Source organism: Mytilus edulis, chromosome 1 (genome assembly GCF_963676685.1).
Source record: "Mytilus edulis chromosome 1, xbMytEdul2.2, whole genome shotgun sequence".
NCBI classification, from domain to species: Eukaryota; Metazoa; Mollusca; class Bivalvia; order Mytilida; family Mytilidae; genus Mytilus; species Mytilus edulis.
Genome location: NC_092344.1, coordinates 19,564,535 through 19,587,688, shown reverse-complemented (window position 1 = coordinate 19,587,688; position 23,154 = coordinate 19,564,535). Strand labels below are relative to the sequence as shown.

Here is a 23,154-nt window from a genome sequence, read left to right as displayed (position 1 = left end):
AAGTTTAATTTTGGACCCTTTGGACTTTAGTGTAGACCAATTTGAAAACAGGACCAAAAATGAAGAATCTACATACACAGTTAGATTTGGTATATCAAAGAACCCCATTTATTCAATTTTTGATGAAATCAAACAAAGTTTAATTTTGGACCCCGATTTGGACCAACTTGAAAACTGGGCCAATAATCAAGAATCTAAGTACATTTTTAGATTCAGCATATCAAAGAAACTAACTGATTCATTTTTTGTCAAAATCAAACTAAGTTTAATTTTGGACACTTTGGACCTTAATGTAGACCAATTTGAAAAGGGGACCAAAGGTTAAGAATCTACATACACAGTCATGACAGTTAGATTCGGCATATCAAAGAACCCCAATTATTCAATTTTGATGAAATCAAACAAAGTTTAATTTTGGACCCTTTGGGCCCCTTATTCTGTTGGGACCAAAACTCCCAAAATCAATACCAACCTTCCTTTTATGGTCATAAACCTTGTGTTTAAATTTCATAGATTTCTATTTACTTATACTAACGTTATGGTGCGAAAACCAAGAAAAATGCTTATTTGGGTCCCTTTTTGGCCTCTAATTCCTAAACTGTTGGGACCTAAACTCCCAAAATCAATACCAACCTTCCTTTTGTAGTCATTAACATTGTGTTTAAATTTCATTGATTTCTATTTACTTAAACTAAAGTTATTGTGCGAAAACCAAGAATAATGCTTATTTGGGCCCTTTTTTGGCCCCTAATTCCTAAACTGTTGAAACCAAAACTCCCAAAATCAATCCCAACCGTTCTTTTGTGGTCATAAACCTTGTGTCAAAATTTCATAGATTTCTATTAACTTAAACTAAAGTTATAGTGCGAAAACCAAGAAAATGCTTATTTGGGCCCTTTTTGGCCCCTAATTCCTAAAATGTTGGGACCAAAACTCCCAAAATCAATACCAACCTTCCTTTTGTGGTCATAAACCTTGTGTTAAAATTTCATAGATTTCCATTCACTTTTACTAAAGTTAGAGTGCGAAAACTAAAAGTATTCGGACGCAGGACGACGACGACGACGCCGACGCCAACGTGATAGCAATATACGACGAAAAATTTTTCAAATTTTGCGGTCGTATAAAAAAGGATGTCTTCATTCACCTTTATTGATATTGTCCATTTAGAAATACAAAAGTAGTTGTATTTACGCATCTTATATGTCATGCAGGCAACAATGAATACAAATAAACTATACTAGCTTACAACAGCTTGGATTCAGGATTTAACTAAAAAGAATCATTGAAAAATCAATTTTTGAACAAGATTACTTAGTAGCACTAATTGAAGAAGCCTGTAGTTTCACTCTTTCTTTATAATGCCCTCTGCCCTTTTTGTAACTCATTATGATGCCCTGCTCTTACTTTAAGCTGTGTGCCATTTACTAATTGAAACTGTAAATGAGTGTAACAATATGCTCAGTTGTTTCAATATAAATGATACATTACTGGGAATATGAAATATGTTCAACATTTGAAGCCATATTTGAGTCACAAACGGCATTTACCATCAGAATTTTTGAAAGAAAGAATTTTACAAAGATTTCAGCAAAAATTATAACTTATTATATCATTAAATAATATATTCAATTAGTTAAAACAAAAAAATAACAAATGCCTTTTGGGCTATGTAATCTAAAAAAAGTAATTTCTGATGTATAATCCTGAATCCAACAAATGTATACAGAAAGAATATAACTGGTATACCATAGATTTGAATGCATTGTTTTCGTCATCGATGTCATATTTTCCTGTAAGCATATTCAAGTTTTACACATTCTCAGTAAAACACCTTGTGTCTCAATTATTTCTATTGCTAATGAGAAGTATTATCTATTATCCAGATTAAATGTGTGAGTGTGTATATGATTTAAAAAAATTAAAAACTATCAAATTTAAAACAAGAGTGTACACCATTGAAGAAATTTCGCGTCTTCTTTACTTAAATTTATTTTGAAAGTTCTTACTACATATAACATTATCAAGGATCCATGAAAAGAAGATCAAGTTTAAAAGATCCCTGACAAAAAGACATGTAAATGATAAACAGATTTAATCTAAAATAAATTAATGCTGTCCATGAACCATGATAATGGGTCAAGGTTAGATAAACCCCTCCAGACAGACATGTAAATTTTCTTACAATCATTCTATATACACACTATAGTTATAGTTGTCTTAATATAATAGTATCTTTGATGGGGTCTAATAACAAAAGCTAAAGTTGACCAAAGAACCATGAAAATGATGTCAGTACTCAGTAGTATGAATTTTGGTGGAATTATTGTAAACATGAGTTTGTGATCATGGTATGGCCAACTGAAGGTGTATTGCTTTAACAAGAAAATTAACAAGCAAAATAAAACACTGCTTACTGGAAGCCACAGTCACACATGTAATAAAACCTTTCAAATCTTACCTTGTTTCTTGGGTTTAGGCGGTAATAAAAACATGGTGCATGTAGCCATTAACATATGCCATACACTATGTGTGTATTTGTAATTTTGATTGTTTTCTGCAAATGCAAATATACATAGACCACCTCCTGATATCAGTAATCCTGGTAACAAGCATAATAAATATCGTTTACATGGTGGGTAGCATTTACGCCTTCCATAACATTTTCTGGCCTATAAAAAAAAGAAATATCTAAATATAAATGAAATTTGTTCCGATGAAATGTTCATTCAATTGAATTTTAAGAATAACAGATTTCTTTTTTGGAACTCAATTCAACATGAAGATCTTAAAGGAATGATGGTTAATATTTTTGTTAAATTTTGTTCAATATGACAATGTTGTATTTTGTATACATTTGCCTCATTTTTAATGCATAAATTGAACACAAAATTCAAAGAAACTATTGGATGTTGTTTTAACATTTTTTAATTTGTTAGTTTTTTATTTCTTGAAATTGATGCTAAAAAATACTATTTTCAACTTTATTTTTATATTAAATTGAAATCGACATGTTTCCACACCAAACAAATTCCAACAAAAATGTCTATTTTATGAAATAATGTGTATGAAGAATTTAAAACGTATACACATCTTGCATCCTTTAGATGTCTCTTTGTGTGTTTTTTGGTTACTGTTTATGTGACAAAATACAAAATAAACTGCCTAATTTTTCTAGATCATACCCAAGATATAGCTATAAAAAGAGCTCCTAATGCCCCTGGTACTACAAACATGTACAGACTGGTCCTTTCTAACTCTATACCCATGGCTATAAGTAATGGTCCAGCTGTATATAACACACTCCTAATGGTACGAGGTAATTTTGTCATGGCTATAAGTGTCACCCATATAGATGTCACAGATCCCAGGAAATCACAGAAACTGAGGACGCTAAGATTTATTATACAATATTTGTACTCATCAGATCTACCTCCATCACAGGCATGGTAAAACTAAAATATGTAAAAATATCATCATTTGTCAGGTGCTTGGAAAATTATAAGTACAATGAAGGCCACAATAAGGTATGTTAATTATGTCATGTTGGCACAATACTACAGCCTTTAAGTATATAAAAAAGATACATGTAAAGAATACAGGTACTGTTGAACCTTGTTGTGTCGAAAAATAGGATGAGTTAAAGTAATTTCTCGCTCTCCATAAAATTCCACTTCATTCAATACATAATCACCTCTGATGATTCAAACTTGGTTGATATGATGGCATAAAAATATAGTATATATACCAATACACATAATTAACAGTGCCTGGTGATATGATGCTCGGTTAAGTTGAGTTAATTTTATAGTCACATTAATGTTAAACCTTGCAATTTCACGACCAGATAGTGGCTCTTATCATCATACCTCATCCATTTTTAAGCACAAATTAAACGACCCAAATAACACACTGAGCAATATATCCTTCTCTGAGTGGTATAAAATATTTCTCCATGGGTATACATTTCAACTTTTTTATATAGAGGTATTTTTACATGTAATAATTCAGACACTTACTGCAGAAAAAAACATTGTATAGAAGTAGACGAATGCTTCAACATAATGTGTTCTGTAAAGAGCAAGAATAACAGCTGGTATAAACATAACATGGCTGACTGTCAGTAGTATTAACTCTGTAAGCTGTTCATGTCCTGGTATTAGGTCAGATCCATCATTACAAGCATAACCAGACCATCCTGCAATACAAATAACAACCATAACAATTGGGTTTTAATGGTTGTTAGTTCTTGTTTTGGAAATAGTAAAACATTGAGTGTGTTCAAATACATCACTTTGTATCAAGTAATAATTTAATATTAGATGTAATGCTTCTGCTGATTGGCTGACGTTGTTTTGTTTATCAGCTCATAGACATAATTTTGTCATGTGACCGTGATGTAATCAACGTTTTTTCATGGTTTACTCTGTTTAAAATGGAATTTAGAATTAAATTATAAGAAATGACTGAAATATTTTTTCTGTCTATTCAAAATAACATAAAAAATGTGAACACTTTAAAATAACCCCCTAGACAGGTTATTTAGTGTGCACCACATTTCTGATGTTATTTCTTCATAGACAGAAAAAATATTACAGTCATTCCTTAAATAGAAAGAAAAGGGTTATATCTTTTAAATCTGTCAACAAAGACTTATATAGCTTAACACCTATTAAAATTTCATGTCTTACAAGGATTTAATCAAAACTGTTTCATATTTACTGATTTACAAGACATTAAGCACTTTAAAATTTGGAAAGTATCACAAGTATTTTAAAAGCCTAATCTTTTTACACCAATCATTATTTATATTAATGTAACTACAAGATGTTGGAATGTATCTTCCCCAAATGTTTTCTTTGATTATAATGAAAAACTCAACAAAATAATTTAGAAATCATAAGATGACCTTTCTAAAAACTCTTCATTTTTACATACCTCCTTGACAAACACATGTTGACACCAGTAGTCTACCTTGTAAGTAAACAGCACAACTCCCTTTGTCATTACATCTGCCTTCTACACATCTATCAGATTGTATGTCTAATGATACATTCACTGTTCTGTTTCCACATGACACAGCAATTACACTAAACAATGAAATTTTACAGTTTAAACAACAACTGTCCTGATCAATTTTCTAGCAACAGGTCAATCACATTTCCATTTCATGAAAAGCTTGTTGAAAAAAAGTAAATTGATAAAAAAAAAAAGCTTAGATTAAATATCAAATGTTAAGGGACTGAGCTAGTATTTATCGCCAGTCCTATTAATTTCTATATCTAGAATTTTTAGATAAAATTTGAACTGAAAGACTTCAGTAACTTACACTAGAAATGTGACGGGTGCCACTAGTTAATCAGTATTGGCTTACCTATCTGGAGCACATGACATCACCCTAGTTTTTTTCTTGAATTTGTGTTGCTAGTTTCCTATGCAGTGATTTGTGAACTTGTCTGTCTTTTTGTAGTCTTCTGTTTTTAGTTTCCTCTGCAGTGATTTGTGAACTTGTCTGTCTTTTTGTAGTCTTCTGTTTTTAGTTTCCTCTGCAGTGATTTGTGAACTTGTCTGTCTTTTTGTAGTCTTCTGAGTTATTTTTGTCATGGTATTGTCATTTTATCTTTACTTATGAGTTTGAACAGCCCCTTTGTATCTTCTGCTTGCTTTTTTTATGTTTTGCAAGAGAATTACTTAACCCATTTATGCTTTGGGTGTAATATTCAAAAAGTTCTTAAAATTGACTTTCTTCCATGACTTATAATATTATACCATCCTCTTTTATGCCTCACCTACAACAGTAGAGATGCATTATGTTTTTTTGGACTGTGGTTCCGTTTGTCTGTCCGTTAGTTTGTATGTCTATCCAGCTTTACTTGAAACTTAGTACACATGTTCCCTATGATATGATTTTTCTAATTCTAATAGCAAATTAGAAATTTGACCCCATTTTCACGGTCCATTGAATATAGAAAGTGATAGTGCAAGTGTGGCATCTGTGTACAATGGACACATTCTTGTTTATTTCACTACAATAATCTTAATGTGTCTAAGGACTCAAATAAAATAGATATAGCTGAGTGATTGAGGCTCATTTGAGATTCTAGTTAATGTATCACAAACCTTGTATTTGTATCAGATATAAAACATGACATAGACAGTGTTGTAAACCATGTGCCTGCTTTAGGGTATGGAACAATCACACTATCTTGTAACACAACAGATGTACTAGTGTTGACTGACAGCTGGGCGGCACTAGGTGGACATTCACTGTTCCCTGATCTTTCTGGCATTGTCCTATGAAGACATGCTCTAACCAAGATTTTAACATCTACGTCTTTTACCTATAAATAAAATAAACAAATTTTCAACCAGCTTTACTTTGAGTGTTTGCAGATTTTGGACAATTGAGAAACATTAACTATTTCATTCTCATTTTGTCACAACTAGACCCCAAATGATGATAAGAGCTAACACTAGCCCTTATGATGAAATAAACTAAAAAATCTTATGCATAAACCAGTTTGACAAAACTGCATCAGTTTTTTTGTGTTTTAGTACTCCCATCTAGTGCAGGAGGTAGTGGCATCAATTTGCAATTCAAACTCTTAATTAAAGGACTATAGGTACTGTTGATTTATATTTATCACCCTTATACAAAAATATGGTCAAGTAATTGGTTCAATTTACAATTTGTTTTTGTGTATCCTGATGAAAAGACTTTTTTACACACTATCAAATTGTTAAATGTTAACATGGTTAATACAATTAACATATCTGAAATAAAATATCTCCTGACTTTTTTAGTATGAACATACTAACTTTAACAGACTCCAGTTATCCTGCAATTGTTTGCTAACTAACCTTTGGGTCTGCTAAAACAATGACTTTTAAGACAACAGATCCACCATTATCTATACCACTTTTGATTTCATATGGCACAATTAATGTTGAATTCTCTGACAAAATATAAGGCTTGTCTACTATTGTACCATTTCTTATGTACATGTACTTTGTTTTAAAGACTGTCTGGGACTCTTGTCTATCCATCAGAGGGTACATAATACAGGAATCATTCAACATACTAGAGGTCAGATCTTGAGATTCACACTCTGTAAACAAAAGCAAATACATGTACCATTTGTATTTAAATTGAAGTAAGATTTTAAATATAATTACATTCTGTAATGATCTGTAAATAGAAACACAATTAAAATTTTACAAACTTAAGGACTTAATGAATTACATTCTTAAAGAACAAAAGTTAAAAAAAATACTGACTTTAATGTGTCCATTTAATATTCATAATTAAATTTATCATATTTCTTCACAAAGGTAGATATATCAAATTTTAACACACAACTAAAAGTAGATATATTAAATATATATATGTACTAAAGGTTGTATCTATACTTCTGAAGGAAGAGACCAATTTCATTGAGATGCATCTCCTCTGAAACCATACAAAGTCGGAAATATCGATGACATGCAGTATAAATGTAGTGTTTTGTACTTCCTAAATATGCTTTGAAACAATCTTTTTTTACCACACAAAACGTCAATTTTTAAGAAAATAATCCAATTTGGAGACCGTTATATCGATCCATTTCTCATATGCTTTGGCACATACTCAGTCAACATACTGCCTGCGAAATTTTAACACTTGCCGAATTGTACTGCGATTTTGGGGGCATCTTCTAGTTATTTTAATGTTAATAATATATAGAGTGGATATAATATTGCAATAATGCACTAGAGGTTGTTATATGAAGCTAAAGTAATACATCGTAATACTATAATTCTAATGCTTTATAAAGATTAAATCTAAATACTTACTTACGATGAAATTATTAAATGTAAAAAGAGCAGGCATGCTAAAAAATTGAAATATAACAAAATCATGTGATTTTTTCGTAAATACAGTTGATAGGTCTAAGCGAGGTTAAAACTGTGAGTTTTTTCTTGAACATTCATTGCAAGTTTAACTGTAGAAAGCTAGCATAAATTTGGTTTTTCTTTTAAAAAAAATGAAGAAAAAAAGCAGGAATTTTGATGTCATAACAGCATTTTTTAGAGCTTATATTATGTTTATAAGCATTGTTTATTCAAGACATATCATACGATGAATGTGTGTAGCACATGATAAGTACTGACGCATGAGGCATGAGCACTCCTTATTTGATCATGAGGCATGCAGTGATACAGACCCAAATCAGGTTTCCCTAGGATGCTAGGTAGTTTTCTGTTTGAGTTTTTGGTGCTGACAAGGAAAGTCATACGTTATTTTTATGGAAAAAAACCCAAATAACTGTTATCAAAGTTAAATATTGACTAAATTGTTTGCTTATTACATTTCATTTAAACTAAAAACGTCTCTGTTTTTGTATATATATGAAAATGACAACTGAAAGAAACTTTGTGTCTTAAGGGTGTACTTAGGTGAGGTTAGGTGAAAATTAATAAATTAAGAAGTTAAAATCTATACTATAAGCTGGTAGAGCATCAATTAAGGATAAAAATAAGCTAAAAATATTGATAGGTCATGGACCTCCTTTTCGAGATATTTGAGATTTAAAATATGGCGGGAAAAGACTGACTCAGACTTTTACCTTATATTTGCATTGGTATTATTGGGTCTCAAAACAAAAGAAAGAAAATTAAGAATCTTTTAAAATTTTGGTAAATGACCTTTCATGAGGTATTTAATCTTATATGAAAAAATAAATGGGTGTACGTTATGGGGCAAAATATTTTACATTGTGTTGTATGGAAAAACACCAAGGAGTCCGAACATTTGACACAAATTCCAAAACCTCACCTAAGTACATCCTTAAACTGTTTATAATTTCCACAGATCAATTAGAGATTCAATATTTACATGTATCTAGTAATTCATTAGTTATAGTTTCCAGATGCAAGTCAAAAAGACATTCATATTCAAATAGTCAATTACACTTAAATAATCAAAAAAATTGACTTAATGTTTCATATTCTACTTTTGTTTAGAGTAATACATGTATATATATAGTATTTCAGGTATAAAATATGCATGTACATTTAAACTTTCAGCATTAAAAACCTTTATCACATCTTCTATGATTGATTTGGATATGCATATATTAAAAGCAAATATGTTATGAGGGTGGATAAAGTAAATGTAAATATGTTAATTAGGTGGATATACTGTATTAAATGCAAATATGTTCTGAAGGTTGATATCTGTAGTTGGATATATTAAATGCAAATATGTTCTGTATGTGGATATCTGTAGGCAGATAAATTAAATGTAATATGTTCTGCATGTGGATACATGTAGGGGAATGTATATCAAATGTAAATATGTTTTGTAGAAATATCAAAAGCAATTATTTTCTGTAGGTAGATACCTGTAGGTGGATATATTAAATGAAAATATATTCTGTTGATGGATATAGTAAATATAAAATTTGTTCTGCAGCTTTATTTGTACAATGCGAATAAAATATGATTTGTAGGTTGACATATTAAACGTAAATATATTCTGTAGGTGAATATATCCAAATCAAATATGTTTTGTGGGTGGATATATTTTAGGCAAATATGTTCTGTAGGTGAATATATCCAAAGCAAATATGTTTTGTAGGGGGATATATTTTAGGCAAATATGTTCTGTAGGTGAATATATCCAAAGCAAATATGTTTTGTAGGGGGGATATATAAAATGCAAATATGCTTTGTAATACAATGTGATGAATATGTTATGCATAAATATATGTTCTACAAGTGGAATACTTACTGGAGGTTGATATATTAAATGTGAATGTAATATCATCAGAGGATGTAAACATGACATATTGATGACCATACTGGTATAATACGGGAACAGTGATAATACATTGATCTGTAGCATTACAAATATACTTGTTGTCATAGTGATTTAAATCTGGTACCCCTTGACCTCTGGTTATCACATCAACTAAACAGCTTACTGGAATACCTGTAGCATTGGTACAACCAGAAACTAGTACATGGTAGGCTGAAGTTGTTTCTAAAATGTTAAACCTGAAAAGCAAAAATTCATAATGTGCATCAATTTTATAATTCATTTTCAGCCTAAAAAATGGACTGTAAGAAAATACAGAATACTATTTTTCCATAATTTAACACAGTATTTGACACTTTATGATCTCTTGAAAAACCTTTTTGTACCAGTAAACAATACTGACCCATATATACTAGTCATGTTACTGACATAACTGTGGAAGTAATAATAAACAGATGTGTGTCTGTGATTTTCAAATGATGTCAACTTGCTCTCAAGGGGTAGTTAAAAGAAAAACAGCAAATACTACAAACTGAATTAATCAAAAAGATACAAGTTTATTATGAAATGAAGGCTGACAGGTGCCACATATTGAGTGAGATTTGCTTACCCTTCCAGAGCACCTGAGATCACCCCAGTTTTTGGTGGGGTTCCTGTTGCTTAGTCTTCAATTTTTTTATATTGTGTCTTGTGTACTATTATTTGTCTGTTTGTCTTTTCTTTTTTAGCCATGTCGTTGTCAGTTTATTTTTGATCTATGAGTTTGAAAGTCCCTCTGGTATCATTCGCCTTCTTTTATCTTGCAGAGCAACTATAGTACCTGTTTGGGTGAATGAACTTGTAATCCATGATCATTTAATGATTTTGTATTATCTTACTTAAATGAACAGCAATAATAATCTATTTGATTAAATGTTATAAAAAAAGCTTAACAATTATATTTGTCTATAGAGAAATGGCTTTCATACCACAAGACTTCACATTAAACAAATGGAAGAATCCAATACCTATATATGACTGGTTTAGAAATTCTAACTTTATAATTATGGTATAAATGAATACTGTCTATGTTGCTTAGGACTGTGGAAGTCAATTCTACATTCAATCTGTAATAACAAGTTGCGAACAAACCCTGAAAAAAGAAGAAATCATTATATCGACATATTTCTTATACCGGCATATATGATACACACAAAAGAAACATTTTTTACTCACATTCTAATTTGATAAAGCTATGATTCTGTTTAAGATTTATGTTTGCCGATACTAGTGATAGAACTTGTGTTTTGTTTTGTATCGAAACTTGCGTTTAATAATAGTGGCAGCTTTGGCAGCTATAAACTACCTCGATTAGCCAGCTAGTTTTCTAAAGAATGCCTGCACCAAGTTAATTACTATTGTTACACACTTTGTCCATTTTTCCAGGAGCTGATATTTAATTGTTTTCCTTTGAGGTACAAGTGATTTATACATTGTACATTGATTTATTCAGTTACCATAAACCTCAATTAATTTGTATTGCCTATGTGTAAATTAACCTGTTGTGGACTGGCAACCTCTTTGAACATGTAAATTTTTCCTGTTATTAATTTGAATTATGCCTAAAAATTTCAAAACAGTGCTCTACAATTACCTTTGGTCTAAGTTTAGTATCTTTATCAGGGATATAAGCAATAGCAAACCAGTCACCAGGAAGTGGGCGTGTCAAATCTACATGTGTTGTCTTATTATCACTCTGAATATTGACCTCCTGTACATCACCTCTATCAAGGTAATAGTTTACAGGAAATGTTTCATCTTTACCTAATGGAAGACTACCATACTGTAACTGTCTGCAAAAAAAAAAAGAATTTATTAAGTAAATGTTAAATACACAAGGCAGTTGCTATTTGTCTGGCTAGCCGGACGAATAGTACCAGAACTATTTGTCCCGCCAATACAATGCGCATGTCACTATTTGTGTGTGCGTGTAATATTATCTTCAGCAGCACCAGGGGGTAGCCAATGTTTGTAATCTTTATTGTTAAGGCCCAATCTTGTTACTGGTAATTGAAATTGTTGTTTTCTTTATACTAGTATATAGTCCAATGTGGATAATGAATAATTAGAAAAAAATCATATATATATTCCATTTTAAGAAGTTACTTGTACAACAAACTCGGGTCGTGATTGATTCATGTATTTTTAGTTAACATAAAGGATTTTGTCTAGCTGAAAAAAGGTTGTCTGTAGCTGGCAAAGAGAATTATAGACACCTTGGCATAAAATTATCCATATTTTGAGTGAGAGGTTGGAGATTTTTCTATAATCCACCCCCCCCCCCCCAAAAAAAAAAATAGAAGGAAAATGCCCTGTTAAAATCTTATTTAGAAATTCCAGGTTGGATTTTATTAAATTTATGTGAAGGGTCGGGTGACATGGTGTACTCCTTTTCCCAAATTTCTTTTTTCTTTTTTTCCAGATCCCACCTTTGTAGTCCTCCATATTTCATTACCCCACTTTTTATAATTCTATATCAACATCCCCACTTTTGGTAACCTCGTCCCCCACCCCCACCCCACTCTATCCAATTTTCCAGGTCTACTTGCAATTTAATTAGTTAGACATGCGATTGTAAAGGCCTTTCTCAACTACTCTTGTTTTGAAAATCTTTTCCAACATTTATACAGCTGTATTGTATCATTCTTTGAAGTTCATTCTATCTTATTCCATTGTAAAATTCCGAAAACTGCAAAATTTATCACAAATATTGATATCGCCATTTTCAGCCATGATCTTAAAATTGAAAATCAGTGATCCGATTATACGCGCCCCCCCCCCCCCCCCCCCCCCTGGTTCTACAGAAGATAATATTACATGCACTTCTGAACACACATAATGACAGGCACATTACAATGGCCATAATTGCCCAGGCTCTATTCGTCCAGCTAGCCGGACAAATAGCCACTCCGAATACACAATCTGGCATCCATAGGCACCTTAAAGTTTAAAAACAACTGTTCCTTTACAAAACATTTCAGTACATTACATTTCAGTCACAATGAATACTTAATTGTATGTAATGCTCACATGTAAGTTTTTTAACATATATTTTATTTAATGTATGGATTACCTCCCTTACACTGCTTGAAAATTATGTACCGGGGTATTAAGAAATGATGATTGGATTAAGATGTGTAGCTGTAAATTTATTTTTAGAAGTTACTGTTTATTAATATTAATTTTAACCATGACTGTATGTCATTTTATATTATAATATTTTATGATGTAATTAAATGAGTAGTTATTGTTGCGAACTCCATTCGAAATTTTGATTGCGATTATTTTTTTAATAAGGAAACCGGGGAGGAGAAAAAAAATGTGGGAGGGGGGGTAAGGGGTAGGGGTGTAAATATTTTCTCATTTCAGATTTCAGAAATTAAAAAGAATCTTTCAGCAAACATTTTTTTTGAGGGGATTAATATTCAACAGCATAGTGTATTGCTCAATAGCAAAAACAAATAACTTTTAAGTTCATTAGACCACATTCATTCTGTGTCAGAAACCTATGATGTGTCAACCACTTAATCACAATTCAAATTCAGAGCTGTATCAAGCTTGAGTGTTGTGTCCATACTGGTCCCAACTGTTCAGGGTTGGACCACTGGGGTCGTATAAAGATGTGCCCTGCCGAGCATCTAGCTTCAGTTGATATGAAAGTCTTAATTGAGTGCCAGAAAACTTATAGTTAAGCAGCTTACCACACAAATCATGCAAATGGTGATACAAGCATGAAACTTTGTAAGAACATGCCTTTAAGTGTATGTAATCATATTAGGGGGGTAGCCACGAAAAAAAATCATCCGATCATGGCGGCCATCTTGGATTTTCGAAATGACGTCTTCACATGGAAAAGACATCATATATATGTCCCATTTAACTTGTATTGAATCCAAAATGTTACAAAATGGAGTAAATGATTGTTATATAAGATAAAGTATCACTTTCGGTCAAATATCGGTCGATAACCCACTCCTGGTTTAATGAATATCCCGAATATGACTGTTTAATAACCCGAATAATGTCAGTCGTTATATTCCACAAATCTACGACTAATCTTCGATTGCTACATTAGGTTCGATAGATTATAGGCCAATAGAGGGCGAAATTTTATTCTAGTTAACCATTTTAAGAGTGTGTGTTCTCATTGTTATAAGACGTGGCTCGGTACTTGTCTATCCACCGTTCATATTTTTAGTTACGAAGTTTTATTTGCAATTCTGATCGGATATTGATTTGAAGGAATTCTATCCCTATTACTAACACAATTCTATAATAATAATGTTGTTAATACATCAAATAACATTAGTAGAAAGTAATCTTGAATTGCATACAATTTCTAGAATTTTTCCTTTGACGTTTCTCTATGTTGCGTAAATTTATTCATGTTACAGATACACACTCTTCATGCACTTCTTTAATAGGTGATTAGTGTCACTCGGTTCTAGCTTGCTGTTGCATTTATTTATTGCTCATATAATATTTGCGTTGTTGTTCTATAAGTTCATTGTTGATTACTTTTGTTTATATAATAGTTACTTAGATTTTGAAATGGCGAAACGAATTCGCATTATCAGCTTCTTCAGCAGACAGTTGGGAAACTGATTGGACAAAATGTTGTTTGTGGCAGGAGGTCACAACAGACCTACTGAAATCGTCAGACGAAGGATATACAATGTTAGGCAAAAATATCCCTCTTTTTCATGAATTAAATGCCCTCCCTATCCCTCTTGATATCCGGCGATTAAACTACGGAGAGGGTATTGAAAGCACAATGAAAAAAGAAAATGCCAAGTACCATAATTTGTGTAGGATAAAGTTCAATAATACTAAACTGGAGAGAGCCCAGAAACGCAATATGTCACCGATACCATCTGGAAGTCCTAGTGATTGTACGTCTCCTCTTAACTTTTTAGTTGTACTCCTCGTTCTAAAAATCAACAACAAAATCCAGTTGAAAATGTGCATCAATGTTTCATATGTGATAAAGAGTCACCTTTATCTGTCTTAAGAGAGGCAATGGCAATGAAACCAAACCAACGACTAGTGGATTGTGCAACAGCTCTTCAGAATAAACAACTGTTGACAAAGCTGAGTCGTGGTGATGTTATAGCACAAGAGATGAAGTATCATCCGTTTTGTCTCGCAGCTGTATATAACAGAGAGAGATCAAAGAAGAGACAAACAGAGATCGGAAGCAGTTGCACACAGGAGGGAACTATAATGAAAGAAACTGCATTAGCTGAGCTGGTCACATACATTTTTGAAACTCAAAGAAACTCTGAAGTGTCGGTTGTGTTTCGATTAGCAGACCTGGCAAACCTGTACGAGGAAAGATTTGCATAGCTTGGTTCTTCTGTTGCACAGGTACATTCTACTGGACTCAAGGACAGGCTATTGCAAAAGATGCCAGAATTAGAAGCACACACAAAGGGCAGAGATGTACTTTTGATGTTTGAAAAAGATATAGGACCGGCTATAGCCTTTGCTTAAAATGACCGAAATGATTCGCTGCCAATTAGCTACAACGAAGACAACATTTTCTGGATCCTAGGTCTCTCAAGATATCGATGATAGCATACCCCCTCCATTGTTACAGTTGGTGAAAATGATAGAACATGGACCTGATATCAAATCGCAGTTAGACAACGTTTCTACAAAGTCTGACTTAGCTCTGGTCCAACTTTTATTGTTTAATTATCACCCAAACAGACAAAAGGTTACAGTAGAACAAAGACATTCAGCTGATCGTGAGACACCCTTTTTGTGTGTATCTTGGACGTGAGAAGTCTTAAGACTGTCATGAATGATTTTGGAAATCCATTTCTTTAGGATTCTGAAGATATTTACAAGATCAGACAGTAACGATATTGTACAAGCAGGCACAGGGAAACTGTCACAAATCAAACAAATTGGATGCAATCAGTTTGCTGACTTCAGAAACAGAATGCAGAACACGGAAAGCATCTATGAGCATATCAAGAAAAATAAGTTTCTGTTGTTAAGTCGCCAACAAAAGAAAAGTTCATGTGAAACAAAAAGCAAGCTTGATCTCGCCCGAGAAGACTGCAGTTTGTTTTCAAGGCTTTTCATATCCTGTCAAAGCAGACAATGCGACTTGGAAGAGTTTTTCAGCAATGAAAATCAAAAATGTCCTCCATCTTTATCTCAAAGTGGTAAATCAATATTGGCGTCAAATCACAGCTAATGGAAATCCTAGAAGCTAAGGGAGATTTACCAAGAGAAGAACCTCAGACAGACATGGTAGTTGTTGATGGTGCGGCTATGGTCAATTCAAGACCACCGCGTGGAACATACACTTTTGAAGAATACGCAAAAGATGTGATTTTGCCGTACATTGTCCACCTTACTTCAAAACATGCCAGAGTAGATGTTATCTATGATATTTACATAGAAAACAGTCTAAAAGCACAAACAAGTAAAGCGAGGGGTGCTGGATCCAGAAGGAAAGTTGTCGACACCAGTAAGACTCGGAAAGCTTGGTCAAGCTTCCTTCGAGTGGACGAAAACAAAACGGAAATGTTTTATTTCCTTGCCGACAAAATTAACTCGATTCGATCTGACAAAATTATTTTTGTGACAAAAGGCGAAATTGTTATGACCAATTCTGATGATGACCATGATGATCTCAGTCCGTGTAATCACAAAGAAGCAGACACAATGATATTTGTTCATATCAAAAGTGCAGCTGAAAAGGGTGTAAGTCTTCACTGATAATCAGCTCAGACACTGATGTACTGGTTTTGGCGGTGACTCTTTTCAAAACACTAGAAAAGTAGAAAAACTTTGGGTTGCCTTTGGATAGGGAAAAGACCTGAGATGGCTTCCGATTCACGAAATTAATCATGCTCTTGGTCCTAAATCAAAAGCTTTGCCATTTTTTCATGCTTTTACTGGATGTGACACGGTCTCCGCTTTTCATGGAAAGGGGAAGAAATTGGCATGGCAGACGTGAGAAATATTTAATGATGTAACCGAGGTTTTTGAACGATTAAGTAAGAAACCTGTATTGGTCAGTGACGCTGATATAGAGTTGACACAGGCATTTGTTGTGGTTATGTACGACAGAACTACAACAACATTTGACATCAAGGAATCCAGACTTGAACTGTTTGCACGCAAACAAAGACAGTATGACACCATTCCACCCACTAGAGCTGTTCTGCTTGATCATACCAATCAAGCTACATACCAAGGTGGTCATGTATGGGGACAGACAGTCATACGTGATCAACATCTACCTAGTCCTGGTGATTGGGGATGGGTTAAGGAGAACGCAGATAGAATGTGGATTCCTCATTGGACACAATTAGCAGCAATTGCTGCATCTTGCCAGGAGTTTTGCCTGCAAAAAAACTTGTTCTGGTAGATGTAAGTGTTACAAAGCTGACTTGACCTGTACAACGTTGTGTTCATGTAGCTGTTTAAACGGAATACATCGAAAAAAATCGTAGATTATTACACTGATCAATCCTCCAGCATGTCTAACATAATTACCGATATATCAAACAGACATTTTCATCGTATATCTATACCACTATTATTTCACTCTAGTGTACGAACTTTTTCGACCCAAACCGGAAGTGGTGATTTGTTTTTACAATTGTTGTCTGTTTGACATATTTTCATATCATTTTATTGTATTTCAAATAGTTTTCATGACATATATAGCGTTGAAAATGGTTTGGACAGTTTTTCAATCTCCACGATTGAGCAAAATGATGTAAATTTTGAATTCAAGATGGCCGCCGTGAATAAAATCGAAAACATGTTGGCTACCCCTCTAATATGATAAAGTACTTCCTAATAAATGTCTATGCCAAATCCCTTGCTTGTATCACAATTTGCATGATTTTGTCAAATTTCGGTACTAAGCCGCCCCACTATTATATGTGAACAAAACTTTATATTTACACTAGAGATCCATGTAAAAAGTGATTTTTCTAGTGACTTCAGATCATTCAAGAAGTTTCGGATCAATCAGTTTCTTCAGTCATGATAGGAGGAAAATCTGTGGGTCAACCAATCTCAAATATCTGTAATTTATGAATGTCTGAGAATGAACATTAGATAAGAATATTCTGGCCTCATTACATTAGGGATATTCCATTCCAAAACATATATGATACCCAGGGAAGGCACTTTGAAAACATAGTCCTGAATAATTTTTAACCTGTTCAACACAATATTTTGCATCCATCCATTGTTGCAAATTCCTGGGTCCCATGTATGTTTTTATGGAACCGCCCTTCGACTTAATTGATATTTTTATTTTTCAGTCTGACTGATTGTGTTTGAATTGTAAACAGATGGAACAGACGGTTTGTGAGTGTCCTTGTGAATGTCAGTTAGATGTAGATTTTTGTACAGGAGGACTACTGGAGGAAGAAAACTTGTAAGTAGAAAATAAAATGTATTCTGCTATTTTATGATTTTGATGCTGGTTTGCTTCTTCATGTATCAATTTCTTTCATAATAATGACTTATGGAATTGTATCTTTTTATATTGGTGGAAATAAAATGAAAACTGTGATAGTGTTATAAATATATTTATTTGTAAACAATATTTAGCACTCATGTCAATTTCAAATAAATCATATAAATAAAAAAAAAACATAGCTAAAAGTCAGATATAGCACTTATACAAACTAGTACATGATAATATGAATTAAAACTATTATTTAAAAGTCTATCTATAATAGGAACCAGATGTCAACAGATGAAAACAATCTTGTTCTGACTCCATGATAAGAGGAAGTCTTCTTGGTATCAAAGCTCTGAGATCTTTAGGCATGGTTTGTTTCTTCTGGTTCAGATATGTACGGAGATCTTCCCTTTGGACTGAGTTGTGGGAGTTGGTTGATCTCTTCTTGTTGTGCCTTCTACGATTTCTGTTGTTATTTGATGAATATCTGTTGTCATGTTGTTGTTTTTCTCCAAGTCTTGAGTATACACTGGGTTTTGCCAGTTCTGTTTGAGTTGTGCTTGGTTTCTCTGGAGTTGTCTCCCATCTGATGAGTGATGGCTTAACTTTTTCCTGTTGAACTTTTTCCTGTTTGATGTCTTGAAAGGTTGGTTGTATGTCTTGGTCCATAGGTTCCATCTTTACAGTTGCATTAATAGTTGGTTCTTGTTTAATATTGGTTGCATACTCCATTGGCTCTTGCTTTACTTGGACTGGGTTACTGTCGACTGCAACTGGATCATTCTTTAAATGCAAGATAAGGAAGTGACCAGTATCTGTTGTCCTGGTATGATGAGTAAGTTGTAGTCCTTGTGGTATTGAAGACAGGTAACTCTGGACAGAAGACTGAATTGACTGGTAGTGAGACATCTTGATGTACTGGAGGTTACTGTATGAGATTGTTTGATGGCTGACCTGGTGGTCATGGGGTTTTTATCATAAAATGTTGTAAAAACACCTAATCTGATTGGCTAGTGCAATGAAAACAATGTTTAATGGAATTTAACAGCTTGGGATTATGAAAAATAAGAAATGATTTCATTGGTTGGTATAGCTTGGGATTTGAGAAGGTTACACAAGCTTATTACCATAGTTAATTAATAAGTTCTTGATTTGTAATAAAAGGTTTTAATTATGATTTATCTTTTTAATTAGTTATATATTACTTATGAACAATAAATGAAACACTGATAAGTGTTCCTTGTTTATGTTATTCCAAAAATTTTTTTTTTTAAATAGTTAAAAAAAATTGGAATAAAGCAAAATATTTGAATTAACGGAATATCTTAATCATTTAATATTCAAAAATACTTTTTTTTCATACTGAAATATTTTTATGTTGAAGAAAACTTTTAAACAGATTTATTTTGATTAAATTCAATCTGGCTAAGATAAAACATTAGTTTAGAAAAAAGTACCATTAGGTCCAATTTCTGTCTTGTTATGTGAGAAACTGATATAACCTTGATAGTTAGCAGTAAAACAGTGAAATAAGCACCATTGGATTTAAAGTAAAATCTTACAGTAAAATATTTGTAAATTCTCAAAAAATAGCCATTACCATTAGGTACAAAATGTATACATTATAATGATGACAAGTCTTCAGTTTTATCTTGTAGTCTGTTGTATTCTCTTTACTTTGGTTACTGCAACATGTACAAATTTCTCTGCTGCTTTATCGATAAAAAACAAAGGATATGGGGTATCCTTCCATGATACAAAATCTGTAAATGCACAGTAAAAAGCACACAAATAGCAAAGGAATAACATTTTTATTGTTGCTCTTCATCTCAAAGTCACAGTAAGGCATTCAACATGTGGGCAAAACCGATCTCACCTCACTGCAAGTTTAAGTTGACCCTTGCATCAACCTGAATGGAATACTTTGCTAAAACAAGTAGGATACACATACAGTAGAATACTAAATTTGAACATTTCAGGAACTATTTATCTAGTGATATAAGCATTGCAGTAAATATGAATATCATAATCCTGATTTACATAGAATGAAAATAATTATTTTACTATTTCAGTAATCCAAGTTGTGAAAGGATACCAGAGAAGGAATCAATACTGAGACTGGATCCCAAACTAACAGAAGATAAAACTCCATGTGGAAAACAGCCCAGGCTCTATTCGTCCGGCTAGGAAATAGCCACTCCGAATACACAATCTGGCATCCGTAGTCACCTTTAAGCTTAGAAACAACTGTTCCTTTACAAAACATTTCAGTACATTACATTTCAGTCACAATGAATATTTAATTGTATGTACATGTAATGCCCACATGTAAGTTTTTAAACATATATTTTATTTAAAGATATTTGAGTATTAGTTAATACATTTTATACTTACATTTGTACTTTCCTTGTATCACAACTATCTGGAACATGACTTGAACGGAATGTTATTCTAGCATTCTTGGCATCTTGAGGCATGGAGTACATGTATGGCAAGACATTTCTAAACGACGAGTATTCTTGTAAATATCCAGTTTCATACAAGATTGATGATACAGAAAAACCTTAAATTAAAAGTAAAAAAAAAATTATAATGTGATATATAGCAATTTTGGATACATATTATAATGTAAACAGTTTCAAGGTTCCCTTATATAGCCACAAAATCTAACTACATCATCATTGAAGTGGTTACTTTAATTTGCATTCACTATGATTCTGCACCATAAATTTCTTCTACAGAGCCAATCTGTAAAACTCAAAAGCACCTTTTAAATGTGCCCTAATTTCAATTTGCCTTGTAAGCCATTTAAATTCAACTGTAACTTTTATAACTTATAATACTGAAAATAATAAATCCAGTGATTCCCTATATAGTAAGGGCTAGTGATACGCATAACAGGACAAAATCTTCAGTGGATTATCGTGTAGTCATCTGTTCTCGATAGTAATTAGTTCTAGATAGCAATGTGTGTGGTAAGAATAAAAGTAGTTCGCGAAATGACACATGTTTTATTTTTGTCAGTATTTCCAAGACAGATTAAAAAGTAGCTTCAAGCATGCATTAATTTCAACACTTCAAGTTTTCAGACATTTTACAACAGTAAAAATAATATTTTCCGATTTTAACATACTTTTAATTATTCCCAAAACAACCCCAACTTCATCCCCTCGGTTCATAAATAATATGTTTTCAAATGTAAACAAAACTTACAAGAAGGTCAAGTCAAAATACGTAATACACAATTGTAAGATGTGGTGTGACGTCATTATGGATAAAAAATCTATGGAATGCAGTTTGGGCCATATCTTATGAACTTTAAAACTTAATTCAATTCAATTATCAGAAAAGTAATGCCCTTTAATATTATTACTGTGACAGTAAAATATTAATAACAGCTGTGACAACATCTTATAACATAAGAATTGGTTTAATAATTTAAAATCATCTAAAATATATTAAAGATTAATATTGAATGCAAATTTTTGTCCTTGACTGACTTGAGTGATAATTCCTAGGATATCGGTTAAAGATGATTTAATTGATCGATAAGGCTAAAATTCATAAAAAAAAAATATGTTTCTAGAGACAAATGATAGTTAATTGATACTTTTCTTCAATTTGCATAATTTTAAATCTTCTATTAATATCAAACATGCTTACCATACTATACTTTTCACAACTATCGAGAACTGATGACATATTGCACACAATGTCAAAATTGAGCACAACAACAGATGTTTTGATTTTTCTTGATTTACGCAAGAGAAAATCGTGAGGATAATAGGAAATGAATAAAAGTATCTACTTTTAAATTAACACAATAAGCATTGACTACATTTGTTTGAAGAACTGGGCATACAGAGCAAAAGTTTGTTACACTATCGAAAACTGATAACACTAGGATACATTTATTTAATTAAAATTACTGACATATCCTGGAACACGCCCATGAACTTCCCCAGAGTCTAAGAGAGCATCAATCAGGGCTAATATGACATTAGCCAATGGACATCCGAGAAGTAAACTCAGCCAGGGATAATAAGTAATATCATCTGTTTTTTTAAATTGAAGAATGTCAACAATGCAAAATTAATTTATTATTTTACTATTTTCTCTCATAAAATTCAACATTTCAATAGAGGGTCGTAAGTGCGAATTAGCTAATTATGAAATAGATTTTTTTAATTGTTTATCTCCTATACAATCTGCTTACATAACGGGAAGCTGTACAGTAATAAACATATTGTTATCAGTGTTTTTCGTAGCAACATCATTAGCAATCATTTGGGTTAGGGGAAATCAACGAGTATTTTGTATCGAGATCAGAAGTAACTAAATACCACTCGGTAAGGAAATATTTCATATTATGCAACGTACAACTTAAATGAATTGTATACTTTTTTGTTACAATTAAGAACTTTTTTCTTTTAATTCAACTCGAATTTTCAACTTGATTCCATTAAAAAAAAATTATTATTGATACACTATGCTTTAAGATACTTACTTGTGTATCATGTATATGTTTGCATTTTTGTTTATGCTTTTCTATGATGAGGCTGAGACTAGTTGTAGTAGTCTCAGGATGAGGGCCTCAGGGAAGATTAGTTATTTAGCTAACTGTGTAACCCTTTTAAAATAAAGTATTGTTGTTGTTGTTGGTTACTATAAACCAAGTGATATCTTGGACTATAACATTGATGACTTTACTTTTATCAGGTGAAAAAAACAAAAAAATCGAATCTGAATTGGTCCCATTAAGAAGCAGAATTCCATTGTTTGGAGAAGAGTCCAACCAGTTTTATAGTGAAGACAACATTTTTAACTGAGAAGGAAACTTGATTTGGATAGGATTCTTAGATAATAAGTA

General features: G+C 32.4%; 1 protein-coding gene across 2 annotated transcripts in view; it reads right to left on the bottom strand.

Moving 5' to 3' along the window:
* The window catches only part of LOC139526568 (post-GPI attachment to proteins factor 6-like), a 36,212-nt gene extending 13,612 nt beyond the window's left edge, over nt 1–22,600 (bottom strand). The window contains exons 1-12 of one of the 2 annotated variants that reach the window (XM_071321736.1): nt 22,501–22,600; nt 20,679–20,847; nt 11,433–11,631; nt 10,807–10,931; nt 9,773–10,038; nt 6,862–7,109; nt 6,121–6,341; nt 4,939–5,090; nt 4,020–4,198; nt 3,186–3,455; nt 2,462–2,672; nt 1,750–1,793 (exon numbers count right to left, since the gene is read on the bottom strand). In XM_071321736.1, coding sequence (XP_071177837.1) covers nt 1,750–1,793; nt 2,462–2,672; nt 3,186–3,455; nt 4,020–4,198; nt 4,939–5,090; nt 6,121–6,341; nt 6,862–7,109; nt 9,773–10,038; nt 10,807–10,931; nt 11,433–11,631; nt 20,679–20,847; nt 22,501–22,561 — 2,145 coding nt within the window. In that variant the 5' untranslated portion in view covers nt 22,562–22,600. The remainder of the gene's footprint in view (nt 1–1,749; nt 1,794–2,461; nt 2,673–3,185; nt 3,456–4,019; nt 4,199–4,938; nt 5,091–6,120; nt 6,342–6,861; nt 7,110–9,772; nt 10,039–10,806; nt 10,932–11,432; nt 11,632–20,678; nt 20,848–22,500) is intronic. The other variant, XM_071321728.1, reaches the window with a different exon arrangement.
* Nucleotides 22,601–23,154: the final 554 nt, after the last annotated feature.